General features: G+C 38.4%; 1 protein-coding gene across 1 annotated transcript; it reads left to right on the top strand.

Annotated features, from left to right (window-relative positions):
* The first annotated feature begins 1,291 nt into the window (after window positions 1-1,291).
* On the top strand, window positions 1,292-14,985 carry LOC116912746 (zinc finger protein 431-like). The gene is made up of 4 exons (XM_032916894.1): window positions 1,292-1,917; window positions 11,127-11,250; window positions 11,492-11,552; window positions 13,140-14,985. Exons 1-4 carry the CDS (start codon window positions 1,888-1,890, stop codon window positions 14,329-14,331), a joined length of 1,407 nt encoding a protein of 468 aa, XP_032772785.1. The 5' UTR covers window positions 1,292-1,887; the 3' UTR covers window positions 14,332-14,985.
* Window positions 14,986-27,360: the final 12,375 nt, after the last annotated feature.

The following is a 27,360-nucleotide window of genomic DNA, read 5'->3' as shown; positions in this document are numbered from 1 at the left end:
TTAACACAAAAATATAAGCAATGATTAAAATGATGTTTTGAATCTAGCTGATGATGAACAATCACTTCTTGGCATAAATACTTGTGTGTTAAATTAACATTGCTATTGTAACTTGTAACTTTCATTTTGTTCCATTTTAAGTAACCAACAATTTGAGTGTTGAAACTGAAACAGTACTACATGCATAGATTATTTTCCAATAAACATTTTAGTGACTTTTTTTTCAGAAAAAAGTTAAATATTCATACCATGTACATGATTACATTGTATGATATGTCCCATAGTTCACAAGGACGAAACATTGTTCAGTGTTTGTAGAGTCTTCATACAGATTGAAGAAATATTTTGTTTCCTTAACTCCCAGAACAATAAATTAACTTTGATATTTATTAAAGGATCTTTTCTAGCTTTGAAATTGCATGCATTTTCTTATGTTGTAAGTAAGTGAGATTGTAGTTAAGAGTATCACACATCCTTTACCTGCCTCAGGTTTCTCTACAATATGGATTTTGAGGTGAGTTTAAATATTTGGAATACTTTTTACATTACTTACATTTTCTTTTACCTGGATTTTAGTATATACTGAAGGACATCTGAGACATTCAGTCACAGGTGCTGGTTCACTATTGGATTCTTCAACAGCTAATTTTGGATTAGTTGACCCACAGCCTGTGAACCAGTCTAAAAAAATCCACACATAAGGAGAACCATTATATCAGTACCGTTCTAGAGAATTTTAATGGTATGCCTGTGTTTTTGTTTTTGTTTGGTTTTCTTACAGCTGATGAAAATGTGCTATGAATAAAGCTCCACAGTGGTTGTCCTCTGTTTCTGTCTTTCTCCCAATGCTGTCACACACCTACCAGGTGAAAGGGACCTGCAATATCCCAGAAATGAGCATGAAGCCACAAACCCCTATCTCTTGCACATATGGAGAAGATGTTCATCCAGACTGAAAGCCCGTAACAGGAACCACTATGGTGAGACATCTGAGACTTATGTGACTTCCTGCTGCCCACTAGCCCCCTTGCCTGGAACATTTGCCATGCTCCCCACCTATGTGACCTGTGGTCCTGTAGGTCCAGAACAGAGATCCTCACGCTAATGAGTTATCTAGAGGCCCCGTGGGTTTAGCCATTAAGCTTGACTTCGCAGACATTCCTTCCTGCAGAGGTACCTAATCTCAGGTCAGACTCTGAGAAAAGGGTATGCTTCCACTTCCAGCCATGAACAGTCAATGAACAGTTTGCAACCATGGACTCTGTCAATCGTCTGCCACTGCCATTGCTACCATGCAGGTCTTTGCCTACAGACCATCAGCATAGCTCTCCTATTGAAGGCCCATCTGTGCTTCCAGCCTGCCACTGCAAAGTTACTAACCATTCCTGCTAAGCTGAGCTGCAGCTCCCCATTCCTCCTGGTAACTGAGGGCCGCCTACTTGTTTCTTGACTCTTCTGCTATAACCAGTAATGCCTGGATGTCTAAGAGTCAGAGAAACCCTCCACGCAGGCCCGGGCCCTATTTCCGGCCCAGGACTCCCTGAATCTGCTCTGGCCTCAATTCTCACCTCTGATTGCTTTTCCCACCTCTGAGCAGTGCGTCTGCAATTCCCTGATTCCCAGAATCTGCCAGGGGAATGGTACGGAAAACAAAGAACTTCAGCAAGTTCAGTATCCCAAGAGGCTCTGCTCAGCGGAAGGACAGACACAGACTGACAGACTAACTAGCCAACCAGGGCCTATGTGAGGGCCTGGCAGTCGGAAGAGGAGAGAACCACGATGCAGGGTCCACCCACTTGAGCGAGCAGCATTAAGTCATTGGTGCGTTGTCCTTTTGCCTAACTGCTGCGTACTGAGGGAAGCTTCCGCAAGCTCTGAAGTTGCGACATGGCCAGGATATGTTCACTGCCCGCAAAGGTGAGGAGCGGGAGCTGTTGTGGTGGGGCCTACCGGGGGCTGGGTGGAAACCAGCAGCTTGGTGAAGGCACGTGTGAAATCCATTCTTGGACCTAGGGGTGGTGCCTGAATAACTTCTTTATCTGTGCTGAATCTGCACAAAGCATTTGGAGCAGTAGCTTGTGTATAGAGATGCTCTTAGCAGGATGCCAATGGCAGACATATTTAGTTTCTCTCATAGAGTTGACAAGCTAATCTCTTCTATTTAACGTTTTGGCTGTGATTCCTTTGGAGTTAATTTTGGCTAGGTTGTAAAAAGCATCTCAAGTGTTGTGTGACTAAAAGCACATTCTTTCAAGATTTCTGGTTTTTTTGTTTTGTTTTGTTTGTTGTTGTTGTTGTTGGTGGTGTTTTTGTTGTTCTTTTTAGCTAGAAACAAAAAATCCCATGCAATCATTTTTGAACAGCTGCATGTTTAAAAATTGTTTCCGAGACAAGCTTTGTTATCACCCGGCTCCCCGTCTCATGCTCCTCAGGGCAATGACCCTGCTTTCCTTTTCATTAAACTTCCTAAATTCTTGAGTTAAAGGGCTGTACCACAGGGGAGTTTTAAAACTACTCATCTCAGTCATGTAATGAACTGTCCTCTGTAGAGAAAGGAAAGTACTTGTATGTGGAGCATGGCTTCTGCCTTCAGACCAGAAAGGAGGAACAGTTTACAGTGAACACTGCAGTAGAAAATACCACACAGACTGAAGTTTAGGGGAGTCATCTTCAGGTGTCCCCATTAGGAAGGAGGACCCTGATGGGGCAGACTTTGTAACTCCCCAACACTTATTCATACATGTGAGTAGAGATTGTCCAAATTGCTGGGTATAAATGTTCCAGAGGTTATGTGGAACCAAACTTTGTTGATCTAGTTAAATCCGTTCAGAAATTTGAATCAGGGGCTATGGGGTATAGCTGTGTGTGGGTCAACTTACAGATTCTAGTGGCTAATATTGCACATAATGACAAGATCATATTTTTTCTCATTGATGTCTTTTCCCCAGCAGGGAATGTCCTGCTCTTCTTGAAAGTCACTAGAGCTATGATTTGTTCCAATTTTATCTATCTTTTTAAGAAGTGAATTGTTAGTAACATTTTAAATTTCATTTCCTTGGGGATCACAGCTCTCATCAACTATTTGTTCCTCTTTTGCTATTTCTTTTGAGACTTAAGAATGTTATTCCTGGGGCTGGAGAGATGGCTCAGCGGTTAAGAGCACCCGACTGCTCTTCCAGAGGTCCTGAGTTCAATTCCCAGCAACCACATGGTGGCTCCCAACCATCTATAAAGAGATCCGATGCCCTCTTCTGGTGTATCTGAAGACAGCTACAGTGTACTTATATATAATAAATGAATAAATCTTTAAAAAATATTTGTAAAAAAAAAAAAGAATGTTATTCCTTTTTCCCATCTTTGATTACTTTTTTCTCTTTAGGAGAATTTCTTCTGTAGCTCAGGCTTGCCTCTTCTTTGTCATTTCTTAGAATAGCTAATCCAGCCTCTGCTGCCCAGTGCCTGAACAGAGTCTTCAAATCCTTCCCGGTTGAGCCCTGAGTAATCAGGAAGAAAAAAGAGACAATGGAATGAATGTCCTCCCACCTCCCTGACTTTTTTGGGGAAAATATAAATAAAAAAGGATTTCAGTATGAATTGAGTTTGCTCAAATTTGAAGCTTGTTTGATTATAACAAAGAAAGGGAGGGAGAGTCAGGGAGGAGAAAGCTTTCTTGCTTTGACAGTAGTTTGCATTATCAGTGGGTTCTGATGTTATCAATGTTGTATGACCAATAAAATTCCAACCTGGAAATATTAAGGGGTACACAGACTAAGTCAATCAAGAATCTAGATAAGAAAATGCATTATTTTTACAAACTACCTATCTATTGTTACACAAGTTCAACCAACACAGGAGGTCTTGACAAATTAGTGTGTCTGTGCCTACTACGAATGTTAATATTTGAATTTTACAGTGCACATCAGAGAGAAATATGTGAGTCATAACTGGTCTGTTCTGGAACATATGTCTGATACATGGATAATTTCCTACCATGAAGCCTATTTCAGTTTTTTTAAAGTAAATTTAGAGATTATAATTAAGTCATTTAAGATTATACTTTGTACTATTGTGAAGTCTCAAACTCTGGAACAAATGGCTCAAGTCCCTACCTAACAAAGGAAAGCTGGCCAGTATGTCAGTTTCCCCAGAATCCTTGAGTCCCAACTTGTTACTGTCTGTGACTGGCAAAACCACCTCACAGCCCAGGTGTTGGATTGCACTTCTACCGGCTGCCACCCTAAGTCATTACATCGTCTTTTCCATCAATCATTTTACCACCTCATCTTTTCAACTGTTTTTTCTCCTCTCCTTCCTCTCTTCACATGGCTCATGTTCCTGTTCACTTGGATTCTCTCAGATCTCCCTTCCTCCAAGTCTACTCTCCTCTTTATCCATAATAACTTTCTTTCCAACCTATTTAGGAGCAGCCACATACAGTCCTGGTTGGTTCTTTTTCCATTCTCCTCCCATTGATAGCTATTTACTTTAACATTCATGGACAGTTCTTACTTCAATTGTTGTTACTTTTTGAATTTGACTGAAATTTACCTGGACTTGTCAAGATCTGAGGTAGAGATGCTGCACTGGACATTGAGTATGTAGGGAAAAGTGCATACAAAGACCCTGCACCTTGCATGATGAACAGTCGCCCCTGGAACGGAGATGATTCTATGGAAATAAAGGCTTCGGCTAATTCTGCCCCTAAAGTCAAAGGTAGGATCTGGGAAGGCTGTTCTTTCTGACTCATGTGAGCTCCAGTCTTCCATCAAAGAAGGTGATTAGGAGCACCAGTGGGAGGTACCTTGCAGGTTCTTTCTTGGATTGTCCACTGATGCAATTCTAGGGAGCTATGAAGGATGCCTTAAGCTGTGCCATGGTGTGTTTGGGAGGAGGGAGGCAACAGGAAGAACAGGATGGCTACTGTGTCCAATTCTAATCTGCTGGGTCTGGGATGGACTGGGATGACCAGTTGGTCATTCTATTGTTACACGTGATAACCTAGGAAGAAGACCTTGGACTTTGAGACTCACTCACTTTTGATATTGTGGGGCAGGGGAGACCCTACAACTCTGGTCACAGGAATCTGTGTTGCTTATGATAACAACTGTCCATTGTACATTTTAGGCATTGCTTTTTGTGTGCAATGAGAAGACACTTCTTTTTTTTTTCTTAATAAATAACCAGCTTTAGATGGTAACACACACACACACACACACACACACACACACACACACACACACACGCTTACGCACACACATGACGTATGAGATCTGTAACTGTCAAAATCATGCTTTCCTTGTCTTCACCATTACATTTTTCTTTCATCCTTATTTTTTTCTTTTTTTCTTTGAACTTTCATTCAAGTCATATTAAATTAAATGTTTTCATTGAAATCAGATTCTTTTCTCATACAGTTTGTCAGGACCACTGATTCTCTTCCCTGCATTTGTTCCTGTTACCACTCCTCCTCTTGTATATTCCTTTCCCCTAGCTCCTCACCCCACCGGTTTTATCTTCAGAATAGAGCAGATTTCATAGAACAAAGGAAATAGAAAAGACATGGTGAAATTCCTCTGTGTGAAGCTGGACATGATGAGCAAACAGGAAGAAGAGAGCATTAAAATCAAGCATACTTCGTTCCAGTGTTAGGGTTACCACAAATCACCAAGCCCCATGTAAGCCCCATTTTTGCCTTTTAAGTCTCTATGAGGTTTCTGAAAACCCTGGCAGTGTAGGTATTGTGTTCTTTCTGATGTCCAGCTCCTCTGAGTAAACCAAATATTGGTTGGCCACTCAAAATGTTCATTATCTCCTTGGCTCAGCACCTTTTGCAGGCAGGATAATGTAGATGGAGGATGTTATAGTTGTATTGTGTCCAGGATTATCTTTCTGTGGCCTGTGAACTCTCTTCTCTCCACAGAGAGACTAGACAGGGGTGAAGGCTCCAAGCCTGCACCTTCTTGATTTTCACATTGAGTGGAACTTGTCCATAAAAATGTGGCCCTGTGGTCAGGTTACAGAGAGCAAAATCATTTTCCTGGAATCAACATGGGTAATTTAGAGACCTCTTTGACTCACACTACAATGAATGAACTGTAAACCTGTCCCCAGTACATAATCCTTGCTGTTTATAAAGATGGCTACTTCAGACTTGGTCCTCCATTAATAGTAGTGGTTCCTAGGGTCACTCTCAGAATTCCTTGAATGTTGCTAGTACTTTAAGTTGCTTTACTACTCTGCAAATGGCCTCTAATTCCAGCTCTTGCTCCCTGTACCTTACTCTGTTCCTACATTTCCCCTCCAAATGATCCCTACCACTTCCCATTTACTTGAGTCTACCCACAGAGTCTATTCTATTGTCCCTTATCAGAAAAATGCATGTGTCCTCTTTATATGCCCTCTCCTTATATCACCTCTCTGGGTCTGTGCAGGATATCTTAAAGTTTACCTAAGAGCTAATATCCACTTATTAGGGAATGGCTAACATTTCTATCATTTTGGTTTGGAGTACCTCGTTTAGGGTGAATTTACTCTGAAAGACCCCCAGAGCGGGGAGACCCTCACTCAATTCTCGGGATGACATGACCCCCAAGAACTCACATAAGACAGTCCTTGCTGTAATTTACACGGGTTTATTGATAAGGAACCAGTGCACTGGGGTGAGACTCATATCCATGCAGGGGCAGTGGAGTTCGTTCGGAGAGCTGGGGAAAGAGGTATTTAAAGGGAAGAAACCTGGCAAGGGGGTAGGTAGGGCATCATTGGAAAATGTCGAGAATACCAGTGAAAAATCACAAGGAAAAGCTTCCTTTTTCTCAAGATTGTTTAACTTTATGGTCAGCTAGTCAGTTCCTGAGAGAAGCTTCCTGCTTCTCAAGATTGTTCTCTAAGATTTTAATCTAACTTTATGGTCAGCTAGTTCCTGCGAGAGAGTTGTCGAACCAGGAACTGGCTGATGTAATTACCTATTCTATGGTCCTAGGAGAAGCTTCCTGGAACATACAGTCTCAGGGCCTAAGCTGTTTTTTGCTTCTACTCTGAACTGTTGTCTGGGGGAAGGGGGAGCAACCTTAAAACTTCTACCTTTCAACTCTAGTTGCAATCATCAGCCTGTTGTCATGTATTCAGTTTTATGTTGTCTTTTTTTAGCAACTGAGTGATACTCCATTGTATAAACATAACACATTTAGTTTATCCATTCTTCAGCAGTTGGGCACTTAAGTTTTTCTTACCTTCTGGCTAGTACCAAGAAAACTGTAATGAACATAATTGAGGATGTGTCCTTGTGTTCTGTTTTGCTTTTTCCTTTTTTTTTTTGGTGTACCAAACACATATTCCTGAACCTGATATAGCTGGGTCTTAGGCTGAATGCATTCCCATTCTTCTGAGTACTCATGATATTGCTTTCCATGTTTGCAATATTAGTTTGCACCCCTACCTGTACTAGACGGTGGCGCGCTTGCTCTATATTCTCACTAATATGAAAAATCACTCATTATTTATCTTTCTGATGTGTAATATGGGATTTTCTGTTAGGAATTCTCTGTTTAAATATGTACCCTATTTTAAAACTGGAATTTTTATTTTATTTTATTCCTTCCTCAGTCTTTTTTTATTGGTTATTTTATTTATCTACATTTCAAATGCTATCAATCTTCCCAGTTTCCCCTCAAAAAACCCATGCCATCCTCCCTTCTCCCTTCTACAATGAGGGAGCTTCCCCACTCCCCCACTGACTTCTGCCTTTCCACCCAAGTATTCCCCTACATTGGAGCATCAGGTCTCCACAGGACCAAGAACCTCCTCTCCCACTGATGCAAGATAAGACCATCCTCTGCAACATAAGCAGCTTGAGGCCTGGGTCCCTCCATGTGTGCTCCTTGATTGATGATTTAGTTCCTGGGAACTCAGTGGGTTCTGTTTAGTTGATATTATTGTTCTTCCTATGGGCTTGCAAAAGCCTTCAGTTCCTTCAGTCCTTTCCATAACTCCACCATTGGGATCCCCATGTTCATTGTGATGGTTGGCTGCAAGCATTTGCATCTATGTTGGTCAGGCTCTGGCTGAGTGTCTCAGGAGGCAACCATACTAGGCTCCTGTCAGCAAGCACTTCCTTGGCATCAGCAATAGTGTTTGGATTTGGTGTCTGAAGATGGGATGGATCCCTAGGTGGGGCAGTCTCTGAATGACCTTTCCTTCAGTTTCTGCTCCACTCTTTGTCCCTGCAATTCTTTAAAAAGAAATGATTCTATGTTAACATTTTTTAGAAGGATGGGTGGCCCCATCCCTCAATCAGGGGCCATGATAACCTCTGGATATGGTCTCTACAGGTTCTCTTTGTTGGATATTCTCACTAATGTAAACCCTATTGGGTCCTAGAAGCCTCTTGCTTTCCTAGTATCTGGATCTTTCTAGTGGCTAAAACTAGTTCCCCATCCCCCACTGCTACACACTTCTGTTCAATTTCCTGACCCTCTTTATTTCTCCCACATCTCCTCCCACACCTGATCATTTCCCTAATTTTTCCTACCATTCACTCCCTCTCTCAGGTCCCTCCCTGCCTTTATATCCCGTGTTTGTTTTGTTCCTCTTTCTAAGTAGGACTGAAGAATTCACCCTTTGGTCTTCCTTTTCCTTGAGTTCCATATGATCTGTGACTTTTATCCTGGGTATCCCAAGTAAAAGTGTGAATGATATGAGGGCTTCTTCATCGATCGATGTCAAAAAGGCAGCTACACCAAAGATCCAACTTAAAGATACAAAGCAGGGAGATAAAAGGCGGGCCATTTCAAGTTCAAAGGTCAGCCTGGAACCTATGCAAGTCAGGACCAAGGAGTATGGTAAAAATGGAAACTTTGGAATAAAGTCCCATTCAACTAGCTTGTTATGCATGCTTACCAAAGCAGACAAATGTCTGAATTCTTTTTGCAATGTTAAACAATATGGGCTTGCTGATGGCTTAGAATTGAAGGCTGATTTATTGAGATATTTGATTTCTGGAATCTCAAATGGAAATCTGGGTAACTGATTAGATTGGTATAACAAATAAAATACAGAGCTGTATTATACCAGGAGGGTACTATCCTGTATAATTTTTTGAATAAAAAAACATGGAAACACACACACTACTCTTAGGTAACAAGAAAGTCGGATATATTCAGAGAGCTTTCCCTGGAGAAAGCAGAATATACAGAGAAGCATGCTGGACAAGCTGTATAAAACAGAACACAGGTCATCAGCTAGAATACACACTTTACCTTCTAGTCATGCCTTTTGCTATTCCCAAGTCCCTGTTTTCTCAGAACCCATCTCTGATCCAAGGTTGGTCCTTGGCACCACTTGTTTAAGGTGCTGTGTATTTCTTAGTGTGTCTAGATGGATTCTGTAGAAAACATTAGGTGTGCTTATGTGATTGGAATTGTTCCAAATTGGTTTAGCTCTCCAGGGTTTGTTCCTAGGGGATAGAAATTGTCCTTTCAGGTCTATAAATACTTCTTTTGAAATATTGATGAGGATTGTGTTGGACATGTAGATTACTTTTGGGATGATGGCTATTATTATTTTATTAACCCTACCAAACTATGAGGATGAAGGATTTTACCATCTTCTATGTACTTCAGTTTCTTGAAATTCAAATTTTTATCATTCAAGTCTTTCACTGGCTTTTAAAAAGGTTTTCAAATATATTTCATTTTATTTGTTATTTATTTCTCTGATTTTTTTAAGTGCATTTGCCATTTTGACATAGGCATAGTGGAGGGTTTATGGATTTGTTTTTTGGTTTTCAGTTAATCTTGTATCCCATCATTTTCCTGGAAGTGTTTATAAGCTGTAGAAACTTGGTAGTATAATATTTAGGGTCACTAACATATACTGTCATGTCATCTATCAATTAGGATATGTTGACCTCCTACTATCCAAATTATATCCCCTGATTTCCTTCAATTGTCTCATTGTTGTAGGTAGAACTTCATATTGTGCATTGAATAAATATAGACTGGTCAGCCTTGTTCCTCTGAGTTTATCTCCATTTAATTTAATATTTGTTATAGACTTACAATAAAGTTTCTTTATTATGTTTATTTCCATCTCTTGAATCCTGTATACTTTTCTCAAATTGTGATCCTGCTCCCTTTGTGTAGTGTTAAATATTAACAAAAAAAAAAAAAAAAGAAAGAAAGAAAGAAAAAGACTAGGCACCCTAGTATGCTAGTGCCTGCTACTTTGTGGCCCCATGACTGCCATGGCTAGCCCCAGCAGTGTCCACCCATCTAGATTCCCTGGTGGGTTCCTGCCATGCCAACTCCATTCAAGGACCACCATCTTGCTGTCACCTGTCACAAACCCCTGTAACTTAGCAAAATCAAAACTTTTGAGGCTTGAAATTTATCAATCAGATTTATATCAGTAAATTGTCATCCCAAAAAAGGCCACACAATAAACTCAGAACCAATTGATATTGATATAAACTGCCTACCTAGATAAGACAAATTGTCCTGTAATTATACATCCCTTATAAGATATTCATAGTTACCTGTGGCTATTTGAAGCCACATCTATCTGGTTATCTTTCTCTTCCTCCATTTTCCTCCTTTCTCTCCAATCTCTCCTGCCTCACAAAACTCTGCACCAGCCCTCCTTTTCTACTATCACAGGCCTTTCCTTATCTTGTGCCTGCCCTCACCTACACATAGACATCAACCTACAGCCTTGTGTTCTGAGTACTGGGATTGAGGGAAAGCTCACAGATGCCCAGTTTAAACACTTAAGTTTTATGTTCCTATTCCTCCCTCTCCTTCACTCCCTGATTTTGTAGGTAGTAGTTATTAATACAACATCTATTATGTGGACTTAGTATTGTTGATCTATTTCCTTGTCTCTTTATGTCTGCTAATTGGCATTTTTCTTACAAGGGTATATCTAATTCAAAAGGTGAAGAAATGAGAGATTTGAACCTTATTATTCCATTTCTTCTACAATGACTCAGTGATTACATTACAACTTCTGTATCAGTAAATAAATTGGGGAGCACCAGAAAAATGTGTATATATTGTCAATGAAATATATATGTTCAATTTATGAGCAACATGCTTTCTTTTGTACACATGAATGTGATATTGGAGAAGGCAGTTACATATGATGATGTGCATTTGAACTTCACTCGGGAAGAGTGGGCTTTGCTGGATCCTTCCCAGAAGAGTCTCTACAAAGACGTGATGCTGGAGACCTACAGGAACCTCAGTGCTGTAGGTAAGACTGTTATTGTTGTTTCCATATTTAAAATAGAGGGCAAATGTTTTTGTTTGTTTGTTTGCTTGCTTGCTTGCTTCATTGCTTTTGTTGTTGTTGATGCTTTTATAATTTCAATTGAGAAGAAGGGAGAATGAGGTGAATTAATCAGGCATAGTTCTAAGGTTTACTTAAGATAGTACCTTAATGTTTTCATGAATTCCAATAATATGTCATTCATTTTTCTGGTACTATGTTTTAGGCTATTACCTGGAAGACCACAGTATTGAAGAAAATTGTGAAAATTCTAGAAGACATGGAAGGTAATTTTTTTTTTTGGTTTTTTTCCAGACTGGGGACCGGAAAGGAAATTATAAAGTTTTCCTAGATTTTTCTACCATCAGACTAAATCGCCCCATGGAAGGTAATTTTTATTGGGCTGATCAAATATCCTCTTTTTTTTTTTTTGGTTCTTTTTTCACTGGGGAGAATTTTCTTAAAAGCATCAGTGTAAATCAGCAGAACATTAACTATATTGGGCATTAAATTCTTATAAGTGCATGTATCTCTGTGTCAGTTATTCGTTTTGTGTTTGCAAGTCATTCCTTTCAGATGGAAACGATGCCTTAACAGGTAGTACTATTTCAAGCAGACTGAATTTAGTGCCGTTTGTAGAACTGCCAGTGTCTATATTCTTATAACACTGAGATATAAAAAAAGAATAAACTTTGAACATGTGAAGTGTATATATCCAAAATCATCTAATAAGCAAACAGTGCATAGTAAAGCAGATGTTACTCATAGACTTGTAATAAGTTGGTTAACTTTAGTGAAAGGGGCAGTTCAAGAGAGTTAAGAAAGTTGTACTTGGGGGTTGGGGATTTAGCTCATGTGGGCGCTTGCCTTGAAGCGCAAAGGCCCTGGTTTTGATCTAGCTCAACTCAGAAAAAAAAAAAAAAAAAAAAAGAAAAAAAGAAAAGATTATGGTTTAGTTATGTTAATCAAAATACCACATGTCTATGAAGAACAAAATGTGGGATGTGCAATGGGGATATATTTTATTTGTTATTCTTCCTTTCATAGGTGTATTATAAGGGATAGATTATATCTATTTTTGTCAAGGTAATTCTATCTCATCTATGAATCTATGTATCTACCTACCTATTTGTGTGTGTGTACGTGTATGTATCTATATATCATCCATCTATTATTGACCTACTTACCTACTTATCTATCTATATTTCATCTATTCTATTCTATTCTATATAAGGATACAAGATTCAAGGTCTAAAGAATATTAACAGAAACATTGTACCACTCTCTGTCCCAGTACAATTAGAAGATATGTAGTTTTCTTCACTTGATGCAGATTTATTGAACTTAATACCATTTAATAGTTAATTGATTTTCCAATTTCATTTTGAATACATTAAAAGCATCACACTGCAGACAATACTATGAGTATTAGTAACATAGAAATTTTCCCTGTGTCCTGTTTCATTTTGCAAATGTTGTACGGCTGAAACTATAGAAAAATTTATTAATGTAATCTTGTTATAAAGCTCTAATTTCTTGTAATTATGTCAAATATGGGAAAAACCCCACATAGGAAAAGAATGCTATAAGGTTGATGCATATAATCAATGCTGATACCGTCCCAGGTAAGATGCAAAGTGAACCATAATGAGGGAGAACACCATGGATATAAAGAAATTAATAAACCCATATTGTATCTGATTCCTCTTTACATGTGGAAAATACTGTAAAGTCAATATATACCAATGAAAAATATTCATTAGTATACTAAACAAATCATTATTATGTGTCAGTTACATATACAAGCATGAAAAATTTATATTGTAAAGAGACTCTGAATATATGCAAACTAATAACGATTTTGTTTATCATAGGCATCTTCACTGGGATGAAAGAATTCACACTGGTCTGAAACCCTATGAATGTGTGCAATATAATGAGGAATTTCCAAGTCACAATCATCTACAGATACATAAAAGAACACTGACCGGAGCCTTTGTACACTGTACTGGTCTTCAAATATATACAAGAAAACACACAAGAGAGAAGCCCTGTGATTGCAAACCCTGTAGTAAAGCCTTTGCATGCCACAGTCATCTGCAATGCAATAAGAGAATGCATGCTAGAGAGAAACACTATGCATATGACCAATGCTGTAAAGGCTTTGCACAGATCAGTAGTCTTCAAGGGCTTGAAAGAGCACATACTGGAGAGAAGCCTTATGAATGCAGCCAGTGTAGCAAAGCCTTTGCCCATCACAGTGATCTTCAACACCATAAAGGAACACATACCAGAGAGAAGTCCAGTGCATGTAACCAAGGTGGCAAAGCCTTTGCCCATCACAATGATCTTCAGAGGCATAAAAGGACACATACTGGAGAGAAGGCATATGAATGTAAACATTGTGGTAAAGCCTTTGCTCGTCACAGCCATCTTCAAAGGCATAAAAGAACACGTACTGGAGAGAAGCCCTATAAATGTAACCAATGTGGTACAGCCTTTGCTTGTCACAGCCATTTTCAAAGCCATAAAATTACACATACTGGAGAGAAGCCGTATGCATGTAACCAATGTGGCAAAACCTTTGCCTATCCCAGTTATCTTCAACGTCATAAAAGAACACATACAGGTGAGAAGCCCTATGAATGTAACCAATGTGGCAAAGCCTTTGCATTTCACCGCTATCTTCATCGCCATACAAAAACACATACTGGAGAGAAGCCATATGAATGTAACCAATGTGGTAAAGCCTTTGCTCGTCACAGCCATCTTCAAAGGCATAAAAGAACACGTACTGGAGAGAAGCCCTATAAATGTAAACAATGTGGTACAGCCTTTGCTTGTCACAGCCATTTTCAAAGCCATAAAATTACACATATTGGAGAGAAGCCCTATGCATGTAACCAATGTGGCAATGCCTTTGCCCATCACAATGATCTTCACCGTCATAAAAGGACACATACAGGAGAGAAGCCCTATGAGTGCAACGAGTGCGGTAAATTCTTTTCACGTCGAAGTAATCTGCAATGCCATAAAAGGACACATACTAGAGAGAAGCCCTTTTAATTTAACCAGTGTTGTAAAAATTCTTCCTTTCACAGTCACCATCAAAGTCATAAAAGAACACATCCTAGAGAAAATCCCTGTGAATATAACCAAATTTGGTAAATCTTTTGGACAGAATGGTAATTTTCAGAGGTATAAAAGAATAGATACTATAGAGAATGTAATCAACGTGATAAAGCCGTTGCTTGTTATAGCCATCAGCAATACCATAACAGGACACATATTGTGGAGAAGGCTTATGAATGTAATGACTGTGGTAAAGCCTTTGCACACAACCATGATCATCAAAGACATAAATGGAAACAGTGAAGAGAAACCCTATGCATATATCCAATGCTGTAAAGCCTTTGGTCATTATGGTGGTCTTCAAAGGCCTCCAAATGACACATTGCAGTGAGGCCCTATGCATACAGTCAACTTGATTAAGCCTTCGCATATCAGAGTCTCCTAATGCATGAAAGGAATCATACTGGAGAGATATAGTGGATGTGTATGTCTGACTCTTTTCCTGATCTTGCAATGCATTTCCAACCAGGATTTGTTCCTATTCTTATTGTCATATGTAATCAGTTGTTCAGTTGATATCCCCAAAAGTTCTGCTCTTTTTTTTTAAGGAATTGGCAGGGGACTGGATCTGGGTGTGATGGTTGGGAGAGTCAGAAAGAAGAGGACAGAGGGTAATCCAACCCCGGAACAAAACTCTGCCTATAATCTTTCCTGCTTATACGTTGAGCTGGGGTAATGGTAGCACAGAAGTAGTGGGGCTTGCCAACTTTTGACCAATTTAATGGGATGCTCATAATAGAAGAAGAGTCTATAATTGACAAATCTCACTGGAAAAAAATTTAGGCAAGTAGTGGATAGGAGAAGTGCTCCAAAGACCCAGGATTTTATTATAGGATTTTATTGCCAGCTCTTGCTTCTGATATGTTAAATAAGTTAGCCAGTTGTCCTGAGTTTCTTTGAGATTTCATAATATAGAAATAGATGAGCAGCCTGGAAAGATGGCTGAGTGTTAAGAGCACTGACTGCTCTTCCAGAGGTACTGTGTTCAATTCCCAGCAACCACATTGTGGCTTAAAACCATCAGTAATGGGATCTGATGCACTCTTCAAGTGTGTCCGAAGATAGTTACAGTGTCTGCATGTAAATAAAAATTAATAAATTTTGAAAAAAGAAAAGAGCAAGGGTTTGTGAATTACTTCATTCTACTTCAGGATATGTAAGTTATTCAGCCCTATGTTTTTTTTCTATTTACTTGTATAAATGATTTCTCTGCTTTTAACGTCAATGCTGTGGTTCTTTGGAAAGTAACCAGGGTACTGTTCTATATAATATGAACCAAATTTATCACTGATATTACCTCCTGATATTCTATTTCTCAGCTTTTTCATCTTGAATTTTTTCTTTATGTGTATTTTATGTCTATGGATATTTTGCTTGCATATACATCTGTGAACTGCACGACAGGGGAGGTTATAGATCAACTGGAACTACTGTTGCAGAATGTCAAGAGCACCCTATCAATACTAGAACTGAGGTAGTGTTCTCCAGAGAAGCAGTCATTATGGTTAATCTCTAAGCCACCACTCCAGAATAATAGAACATAAATTAAATAGAAGAATTCCCTTGAAATAATGTAGTTTAACAATATTTGTACATGCAGGTCACAAAATTTCCCAGATATACACTGTACTCTGGGCTCTCCAACATTGTTGATTTTGTATTGAACACTGGGTAAATGAGTACTCAGTAGGGAAAGCAATTTTTTTTATTCATAATTTCATTCATATATTTCATTCATAAATGACAAAACTTTTTACCCCTGGTTCTTTAAGGAAAAGTGCTTAAATACACTGTTATTAATACACCATTGGTATCAATCTTGAAGTAAGCCTTTCTCACATTGATTTCACTTTGCAATACTTTCATTATGTTAATAATGGGAATATTTCTCTAAAAGTTTGTTTTTCAAAAGACTTCTCATTGTTTTTGTTGGTAAATTTCATTAGCAGTTTTTTGATTTTTTTTTTAATTAGGTTCAACTTCCTCATTGTGAATATTACTATTTTTTCTTCTGTTGATGTAACTTACCCTACATGACTACATTTTCTAAAGTTGCATATTCATACAGTACAACCATATCTCCAGCATTGTTTTTCTTTCCCCAGCACCCACATAAAATCCAGCATGGTGGCAGATTTCTGTAATGGGGGAGGGATGAATAATGATCCTTGAAACTCAGTGGGAAGCCAGCCTGGCTGTAGCATGGAGCTGCAGGTTTAACAGAAGATCCTGACTCAACAAATAAGAGGGAGTGCAGCTAAGGACCATCACCCAGCTATAATATTATACTGTAACACAACACACAATTATATATTATATAAATTACAATTTAGTATATGTTCACTCAACATAGCATGTTTTTGATACCTAGGCTTATGACTTCAGTACTTTCTAAGTATATACAATCATAAGAAATCAGTAGAAAAATGTAATAGTAATATTGCTGCCTATGGGCAGGTTAAGAAATAAGCCTCATATTTAACCTTCAAGATTCAAAAATAGCTATTTAAAATACAAGGAAGAAGAAAGACCTCACTTCATTCAACTTGATTCCATTCATTCCTGGGATTAAATACCTGTCCAGCCACCATAGCTTTAGGCAGTACTGTAACCAGTACTGTGCCAGTATTGTATTATAATATTTTGTAGGGACGTTACTGGCTTAGGTTACAGAGTTTGTAGATGAGTGATACTCCTGTTGATCCTATTGCAAAGTAACTTCCAGCATCATGAGTGATGGCAGCAGGGTTGAATCTCCTGGTTATGTACCAGCTAGACTTATTTGTGTTCAGTGCCATAAGTAACTGGGTTCAGAAGCATTAGAGGCTTCCATTCAGGTTATGGATAGTAACCAATATCGTGTGGCTGACGCAATGCAGGAGGCCATGCAGTTGGCAGATAACCTTTTTAGAGATCACCAACCATTTTGCATGGCTATGATGGGTGTATCCTTGAGAGGCATGGACTCATGGACGCAGAGGCTTCAGCCCACTGTTGCTTCTTGCTGCATGCTTTCTCTTGTTTGTCATTGCTGTATTCCTCATGTATCTAGCGTGGTGTAATTAGTGGTGCGTATACCCTCACTGCCTGTAGCCTTATGTGATTAATTCTTGGTTGATAGCCCACTCTATTGGGCAAGTTTCGCACAGGAAAAAAAAAAAGAAGATGAACATTCATGAAATAAAAGCTTGTTCAGATCAAACAACAATTTTACAGAATTCCTGATCTGATTTAAATAGCTTTAGGAAGGTAGGGGTAGTTGGTAGAAAGTTGATGGAGTTGGTAAGTTGTTTATCCTGAAAGATAAAATGAAATTAGAATTAATAGAATGCAACCGCTCCCTTGTAGACTAGTGAGGGCTTCATAGGTAAGGAAAGGAACAAAGGGTTTCATGCTTTACAAGCACGAAGATGTGTTTGGAAGAGAAAAATAATATTAGGACAAATTAATGATGCAAGAAAACATTTCTTCTAAGTTGAGTCTGAGTTCATCGATCTTGTCATCTGGGGATGTGGCTACAAGTTTTGGGTGTACCATGAAAGGACAGGATTATGAATGAGGGGTAAATAATTCTACTATAAGAATAGAGAATATGGATCCACACCCATTCCCACAACACCCAGAGAAAGGCCAACTCCCTGGTGCTCTAACACACTCAGGATCACAGGCGACAAAGCCAAAACAACTACCCCAACACCTATTCAAGGGTACAGGGATGCAAAAATGCCTGCCCAGCAAGTGGCATGGTTTCCATCTGGTCTCAACCTGCACCTTGAGCAGACCTAGAGTGCTGGCTCTGCATCCACTTTCACAGCTCCCAGAGGGAGCCCGAGTCCTAGATGCTCAAAACACCCAGAATCACAAAGAGTCACTGAGGAGTTCTGACCCAACCAGGATAAAAGAGGGACAAGCTCCAGTCAGAGAAAGAAAGGGCAGGTAGCACTAGAGATAACCAGATGGCAAGAGGCAAGCACAGAAATATAGGCAAATAAATAAATAAATAAATAAAGCAAGGCTACTTGGCATCAACACAATCTAGTTCTCCAACTACAGCAAGTCCTGGATACCCCATCACACCAGAAATGCAAGAGTCAGATTTAAAGCCACATCTCATGATGATAATAGAAGATTAGGAGGAGGATATAACTCCCTTACAGGAGAACACAGGTAAACAGGTAGAAACCCTTAAACAGGAAACATAAAAATCCCTTAAAGAATTACAAGAAAACACAACCAAAACAGTCATCGAATTGAACAAAGCGATCCAAGATCTAAAAATGGAAATAGAAACAATAAAGAAATCATAAAGGGAGACAACCCCGGAGATAGAAAACCTAGGAAAGAGATCAGTAGTCATAGATAGATGCAAGCACCACCAACAGAATATGGGAGACAGCGGAGAGAATGTACATAAGATACCATACAAAACATTGACAGAAGAGTTAAAGTAAATGCAAAACAACAACAAATCCTACCCCAGGAAATCCAGGACACAATGAGAAAACAAAACTTAAGGATAATAGGTACAGAAGAGAGCAAAAATTCCCAACTTAAAGGGCCTGTAAATATCTTCAACACAATTATAGAAGAAACCTTCACTAACCTAAAAAAAAGAGATGCCCATGAACATAAAGGAAGGCTACAGAACTTAAAATAAATTAGACCAGACAAGAAACTCCTGTCACATAATACTCTAAGCACCAAATGCAGAAAACAAAGACTATTAGAAACAGTAAGGGTAAATGGTCAAGTAATTAATACAGCCCTATCCAAACTACACCAGATTTCTCACTAGAGACTCTAAAAGGCAAAAGATCCTGGGGAGATGTCATAAAGATGCTAAGAGAACAAAAATGTCAGCCCAGGCTACTATACCCAGCAAAACTCTCAATTATAGATGGAGAAACCATGATATTCCATGACAAAACCAAATTTACACAAAACTTTTCACAAATCCAGCACCACAAACAACAGTAAATGGAAAACTTCAACACAAGGAGGGAAACTACACCTCAGAAAAGCAAGAAAGAAATTGTTTTTCAACTAACCCAAAAGAAGAAAGCCACAAAATATAATTCCACTTCTAATAACAAAAAAAGCAGGAAGCAACAATCACTTTTTCTTAATATCTCTGCACAACAATGCCCTCAGTTCCCCAATAAAAAGACATAGACTAACAGATTGATTATGTAAACAGGACCCAGTATTTTGCTGCATACAAGGACACAACTGAGTGACAAAAGAGACATTACCTCAGAGTAAAGGGCTAGAAATTTTTTCCAAAAATTTGGTCCCAAGAATAAAGCTGGAATAGCCATTCCAATATTGAATAAAATTGACTTTCAACCAAAAGTTATCAAAAAAGATAAGGAAGAACACTTCATACTCATCAAAAGAAAAATCAACCAAGATGAACTCTCAATTCTGAACATGTATGCATCAAATGCAGGGGCACCCACAATCATAAAATAAACTTTACTATAGCTCAAAGCATGCATTGCAACTCACACAGTAATACTTGGACACACATTTCTCTCAGCAATGGAGTGATTATGGAAACAAACTAAACAGAGACACAGTGAAACTAACAGAAGTTATGAACCAAATGGATTTAACAGATATCTATAGAATGTTTCATCCTAAAACAAAAGAATATACCTTCTTCTCAAGAGCTCATGGTACCCTCTCAAAAATTGACCACACAATCAGTCATTAAACAGGTCCAACAGATACAAGATTATTGAAATAATACCATGCACCCTATCAGATCACCATGGGCAAAGGATGATCTTAAATAACAAAACAAAACAAAACAAAACAGAAAAACAGAAAGCCAACATACACGTGGAAACTGAACAATGCTCTACTCAATAACTTGGATAAGAAAGAAAGAAATTAAAGGCAATTTATGATTTGATGAAAATGAAGGCACAACATGTGAAAACTGGTGGAAGCAGTGCTAAGAGAAAAAAATCATAGTTCCAAGTGTCTCCAAAAAGAATCTAGAGAGAACATACACTGACACCATAAATGTACACCAGAAAGATCAGGAACCAAAAGAAGTGAATACACACAAGAGGAGGAGACATAAGGAAACAGTCAATCTCTGGGCTAAAATCAACCAATTAGAAATAAAAAGAAGGACACAAAGAATTAACAAAACCAGGAGCTGCTTCATTGAGAAAAATCAACAACATAGATGTATCCTTACCCAGACTAACCAAAGGGCACAGAGTAAGTATACAAATTAACAAAATCAGAAATGAAAGGAAGATATAACAAAAGAAAAGTATGAAATTAAAAAAATGATCAGATACTAATACAAAAGTCTATACTCAATAAAACTGAAACATCTGGATGAAATGGGCAGTTTTCTACACATATACCAGGTACCAAAGTTAAATTAGGGTCGATAAACCATCTAAATAATCCCATAACTGCTAAAGAAATAGAATCATTCATTAAAAGTCTCCCAAAAAAGAGTCCAGGACCAGATGGGTTTAGTGCAGAATTCTATCATACCTTCAAAGAAGACTTTATATCAATACTCTTCAAAACTTTCCAAAAAATAGAAACAGTAGTAAGTCTACTGAATTTGTTCTGTGAAGCCACAATTACACTTATACCTAAACGACACAAAGTCAACAAAGAAAAAGTATTTAAGACCAATTTGCCCTATAAACATCAATGCAAAAATACAAAATAAAATTCTCAAAAACCGGGCTGGAGAGATGGCTCAGTGGTTAAGAGCACCAACTGCTCTTCCAGAGATCCTGAGTTCAAATCCCAGCAACCACATGGTGGCTCACAGCCATCTGTAATAAGATCTGATGCCCTCTTCTGGGGGGTCTGAAGACAGCTACAGTGTACTCATACATAATAAATAAAAATCTTAAAAAAAAATGCTTATAAAAAAAAATTCTCAAAAACCAAGAACAAATCAAATCGATCATCCGTAATGATCAAGAAGGCTTCATCCCAGGGATGCGGGGATGGATCAATATATGGAAATCTATCAATGTAATCCACTATATAAACAAACTCAAAGAAAAAACCATATGATGATCTCTTTAGATATGAAGAAAGCATTGCACAAAATTCAACACCCCATCGTGGTAAAAGTCTTGGAAAAATTAGGAATTCAAGGCCCATGCCTTACCATAGCAAAAGAAAAATACAGCACACCAGTAGCCAACATCAAACTAAGTGGAGAGAAACTTGAGGCAATCCCACTAAAATTAGGCACGAGAAAAGGCTGCCCACTCTCTCTACCTATTCAATATAGTACTTGAAGTTGTAGCCAGAAGAATTACACAACAAAAGGAGGTCAAAAGGATACAATGGAAAGTAATAAGTCAAAATATCTCTATTTGAATATGATATGATTGTATATTTAAGTGACCCCAAAAATTCCACCAGAGGACTCCTAAACCTGATGAACAAATTCAGCAAAGTGCCTGGATGTAAAATTAACTCAAATCAGTAGCTTTTCTCTATCATCATAGGATAAACAGGTTGAGATAGAAATTAGGAAAGTGGTAACCCTCACAATAGTCACAAATAATATAAAAAACACTGGTATGACTCTCACCAAGCAAGTGAAAGATCTGTATGACAAGAACTTCAAGTCTCTGAAGAAAGAAATCAAAAAGATCTCAGAAGGTGGAAAGATCTCCCATGCTCATTGATTGGAAGGACTAGTATAATAAAAATGAACATCATGCTTTAAGCAATCTACAGATTGAATGCAATCCTCATCAAAATTCCAAATCACTTCTACATAGAGTTACAAGGAGATATTTGCACACTCATTTGGAAAAACCACAAATCTATGATAGTGAAAATATACTCATCAGTAAAAGAACTGCTGGGGGAATCACCATCCCGATCTCAAGCTGTATTACAAAGAAATAGTGATAAAATCTGTATGGTATTGGTACCAAGACATGCAGGTAGATGAATAGAGTTGAATTGAAGACCCAGAAATTAACCCACACACCTACGGTCATTTGATCATTAACAAAGGAGCTAAAACCATCCAGTGGAAAATAGACAGCATTTTCACCAAATGCTGACGGTTCAACTTGGAGTCAGCATGTAGGAGAATGCAAATTGATACATTCTTATCACCTTGTATAAGGTCAAATCCAAGTGGATCAAGGACCTCCACATAAAACCAGATACAATGAAATTAGTCAAACGAATAGAAGAAAAATTGGGGAAGAGAGAGAGAGAGAGAGGGTAAAAGCCTCAAACATGGTTACAGGGGAAAATTTACTGAACAAAACACCAATGACTTATGCTGTTAAATCAAGAATCGACAAATGGGACCTCATAAACTGTAAAACTTCTATAAGGCAATGGACACTGTCATTAGGACAAAATGGCAACCAACAGATTGGGGAAAGATCTTTACCAGTCCTACATCCAATAGAGGGTTAATATCCAATATATACAAAGAACTCAAGAACTTAGACTCCAAAGAGCCAAATATCCCTATTTAAAAATGGGGTACAGAGTTAAACATAGAATTCTCAGCTGAAGAATATCAAATGGCTAAAAAAATACCTAAAGAAATGTTCAACCTCCTTAGTCCTCAGGGAAATTCAAATCAAAACAACCCTGAGTTTCTATCTTTTATCACTCAGAATGACTAAGTTCAAAAACTCAGGTGACAACAGATGCTGACAAGGATGTGGAAAAATAGGAACACTCCTCCATTGTTGGTGGGAATGCAATCTGGTACAACCACTCTGGAAATCAGTCTGGAGGTTCCTCAGAAAATAGGACATAGTACTACCTGAGGACATAGCTATACCACTCCTGGGTATACACTCAAAAGATGCTCCAAAATATAACAAGAACATATGCTCCAGTATGTTCATAGCAGCCTTATGTACAATAGCCAGAAGCTGGAAAGAGCTCAGATGTTCTTTTATTTATTTGTTGATTTCTTTAAATTTTTTATTAGGTATATTTCTTTACTTTCATTTCAAATGTTATTCCTCTTCCTGGTTTCTTACCATAACCCCCATTCCCTCCCCTCGCCCTCCCCCCATACGAGTATTCCCCCTATATATCCACCATACATCCCCCACCCCCCATATTCCACTGCACTTGGGGTCCAACCTTGGCAGGACCAAGGGCTTTCCCTTCTACTGGTGCCCCAACAAGGCTATTCTCTGCTACCTATGCAGTTGTAGCCCTGAGTCAGTCCCTGTATAGTCTTTTGGTATTAGCTTAGTCTCTGGAAGCTCTGGTTGGTTGGCATTGTTGTTTTTATGGGGTTGCAAGCTCCTTCAACTCTTTCAATCCTTCCTCTAATTCCCCCGAGGGGTTCCTGTTCTCAGTTCAGTGGTTTGCTGCTAGCATTGACCTCTGTATTGGACATGCTCTGGATGTGTCTCTCAGGAGAGATCTTTATCTGGTCCCTTTCACCATGCATTTTCTAGCTTCATCAATCTTATCTAGTTTTGGTGGCTGCATATATATGGACCACATGTGGGGCAGGCTCTCAATGGTCATTCCTTCAGTTGCTGCTCTAAACTTTGCTTCCATATCCCCTCCTATGGATATTTTTTCCCTTTTAAGGAGTGGGAACATCTGCATTTTGGTCAAGCTTCTTATTGAGCTTCCTGTGGTCTGTGGATTGCATCTTGGGTAATTCAAGCTTTTTTGGCTAATATCCACTTATCAATGAGTGCATACCATGGATGTTTTTCTGTGATTGAGTTACCTCACTCAGGATGATATTTTCTACTTCATTCCATTTGCTTATGAATTTCATGAAGTCATTGTTTTTGATAGCTGAGTAATACTCCATTGTGTAGATGTACCACATTTTTTTTAACCCATTCCTCTGTTGAAGGGCATCTGGGTTCTTTCCAGCTTCTGGAATGTCAAATTTTCTGAGGAACCTCCAGACTGATTTCCAGAGTGGTTGTACCAGATTGCAAGCCCACCAACAATGGAGGCGTGTTCCTCTTTTTCCACATCCTTGCCAGCATCTGCTGTCACCAGAGTTTTTTATCTTAGCCATTCTGACTGGTGTGAGGTGGAATCTCAGGGTTGTTTTGCTTTGCATTTCCCTGATCACTAAGGATGTTTAACATTTCTTTAGGTGCTCTTTGGCCATTTGATAATCCTCAGCTGAGAATGTTTTGTTTAGCTCTGTACCCCATTTCTTAATAGGGTTATTTGGCTCTCTGGAGTCTAACTTCCTGAGTTCTTTGTATATTTTTAATATTAGCCCTCTATCAGATGTAGGATTGGTAAAGATCCTTTCCCAATCTGTTGGTTGCTGTTTTGTCCTAATGACAGTGTCTTTTGCCTTACAGAAGCTTTGCAGTTTTATGAGGTCCCATTTGTCGAGTTGTGATCTTAGAGAATAAGCCATTGGTGTTTTGTTTAGGAAATTTTCCCCAGTAGCCATGTGTTCAGGACACTTCCCCACTTTTTCTTCTATTAGTTTGAGTGTATCTGGTTTGATGTGGAGATCCTTGATCCACTTGGACTTAAGCTTTGTACAGGTGATAAGCATGGATCGATCTGCATTCTTCTACATGCTGACCTCCAGTTGAACCAGCACCATTTGTTGAAAATGCTATCTTTCTTCCATTGGATGGTTTTAGCTCCTTTGTCAAAGATCAAGTGACCATAGGTGTGTGGGTTCATTTCTGGGTCTTCAATTCTGTTCCACTGATCTATCTGCCTGTCTCTGTAGCAATACCATACAGTTTTTATGACTATTGCTCTGTAATACTGCTTGAAGTCAGGAATGGTGATTCCCCCAGTAGTTCTTTTATTGTTGAGAATTGTTTTTGCTATCCTGGGTTTTTTTGTTATTACAAATGAATTTACAAATTGCTCTTTCTATGTCTGTGAAAGAATTGTGTTAGGAATTTTGATGGGGATTGCACTGAATCTGTAGATTGCTTTTGGCAAAATGGCCATCTTTACTATATTAATCCTGTCAATCCGTGAGCATGGAAGATCTTTCCATCTTCTGAGATTTTCCTCAATTTCTTTCTTCAGAGGCTTGAAGTTCTTGTCATACAGATCTTTCACTTGCTTGGTTAAAATCATGCCAAGATATTTTATATTATTTGGGACTATTGTAAAGGGAGTTATTTCCTTAATTTCTTTCTCAGCTTGTTTATCCTTTGAGTAGAGGAAGACTACTGATTTGTTTGTGTTAGTTTTATACCCTGACACCTTGCTGAAGTTGTTTATTAGGTTAAGTAGTTCTCTGGAGGAGCTTTTGAGGTCACTTAAATATACTATCATACCATCTGCAAATAGTGATACTTTGATTTCTTCCCTTCCAATTTGTATCCCTTTGATATCGTTTCATTGCTGGATTGCTCTGTCTAGGAATTTGAGTACTATATTGAATAATTAGGAAGAGAGTGGGCAGCCTTGTCTAGTCCCTGATTTTAGTGGGATTGCTTCAAGTTTCTCTCCATTTAGTTTTGTGTTAGCTTCTGGTTTGCTGTATATGGCTTTTACTATGATTAGATATGGGCCTTGAATTCTTGATCTTTCCAGGACTTTTATCATGAAGGGGTGTTGAATTTTGTCAAATGCTTTCTCAGCATCTAATGAAATGATCATGTGGTTCTTATCTTTGAGTTTGTAATATAGTGGATTACTTTGATGGATTACCATATATTAAACCATCCCTGCATCCCTGGGATGAAGCCTATTTGATCATGATGGATGATTGTTTTTATGTGTTCTTGGATTCAGTTTGCAAGGATTTTATTGAGTATTTTGAGTCAATATTCATAAGGGAAATTGGTCTGAAATTCTCTTTCTTTGTTGGGTCTTTGTGTGGTTTAGGTATAAGAGTAATTGTGGCCTCATAGAAGGAATTTGATAGTGCACCATCTGTTTCAATTTTGTGGAATAGTTTGGACAGTATTGGTATGAGATCTTCTATGAAGGTCTGATAGAATTCTGCACTGAACCCATCTGGACCTGGACTCTTTTTGGTTGCAAGACTTTTAATAACTGCTTCTATTTCTTTAGCAGTTATGGGGTTGTTTAGATGGTTTATCTGTTCCTGATTTAACTTTGGTACCTGGTATCTGTCTAGAAATTTGTCCATTTCCTCCAGATTTTCCAGTTTTGTTGAATATAAGTTTTTGTAGTAGGATCTGATGATGTTTTTAATTTCTTCAGATTCTGTTATATCTCCCTTTTGGTTTCTGATTTTGTTAATTTGGATACACTCTCTGTAACCTCTGGTTAGTCTGGCTAAGGGATTATCTATCTTGTTGATTTTTTCAAAGAACCAGCTCCTGCTTTTGTTGATTCTTTGTATAGTTCTTTTCATTTCTACTTGGTTGATTTCAGCTCTGAGTTTGATTATTTCCTGCCTTCTACTCCTCTTGGGTTTATTTGTTTCTTTTTGTTCTAGAGCTTTAAGGTGTGCTGTCAAGTTGCTGACATACGCTCTCTCCTGTTTCTTTTTGCAGGCACTCAGAGCTATGAGTTTTCCTCTTAGTACCACGTTCATTGTGTCCCATGAGTTTGGGAATGTTGTATTTTCATTTCATTAAATTCTAAGAAGTCTTTAATTTCTTTCTTTATTTCTTCCTTGACCCAGTTGTCATTGAGTAGAGCATTGTTCACCTTTCATGTATATGTGGGCTTTCTGTCATTATTGTTGTTATTGAATACCAGTCTTAGTGAATGGTGATCTGATAGGACGCATGGGATTATTTCTATCTTCCTGTACTGTTAAGGCCTGTTTTGTGACTGATTAGATGTTCAATTTTGGAGGAGGTTCCTTGAGGTGCTGAGAAGAAGGTGTATCCTTTTGTTTTAGGATGGAATGTTCTATAAATATCTGTTAAGTCCATTTGGTTCATGATTTCTCTTAGTCTGTCTACGTCTCTGTTTAATTTCTGTTTCCATGATCTGTCCATTGATGAGAGTGGGGTGTTGAAATCTCCTACT

Source organism: Rattus rattus, chromosome 11 (genome assembly GCF_011064425.1).
Source record: "Rattus rattus isolate New Zealand chromosome 11, Rrattus_CSIRO_v1, whole genome shotgun sequence".
Taxonomy (NCBI): domain Eukaryota; kingdom Metazoa; phylum Chordata; class Mammalia; order Rodentia; family Muridae; genus Rattus; species Rattus rattus.
Note: the sequence above shows the minus strand (reverse complement) of the source record. Positions and strands in the feature narration are given on the sequence as shown.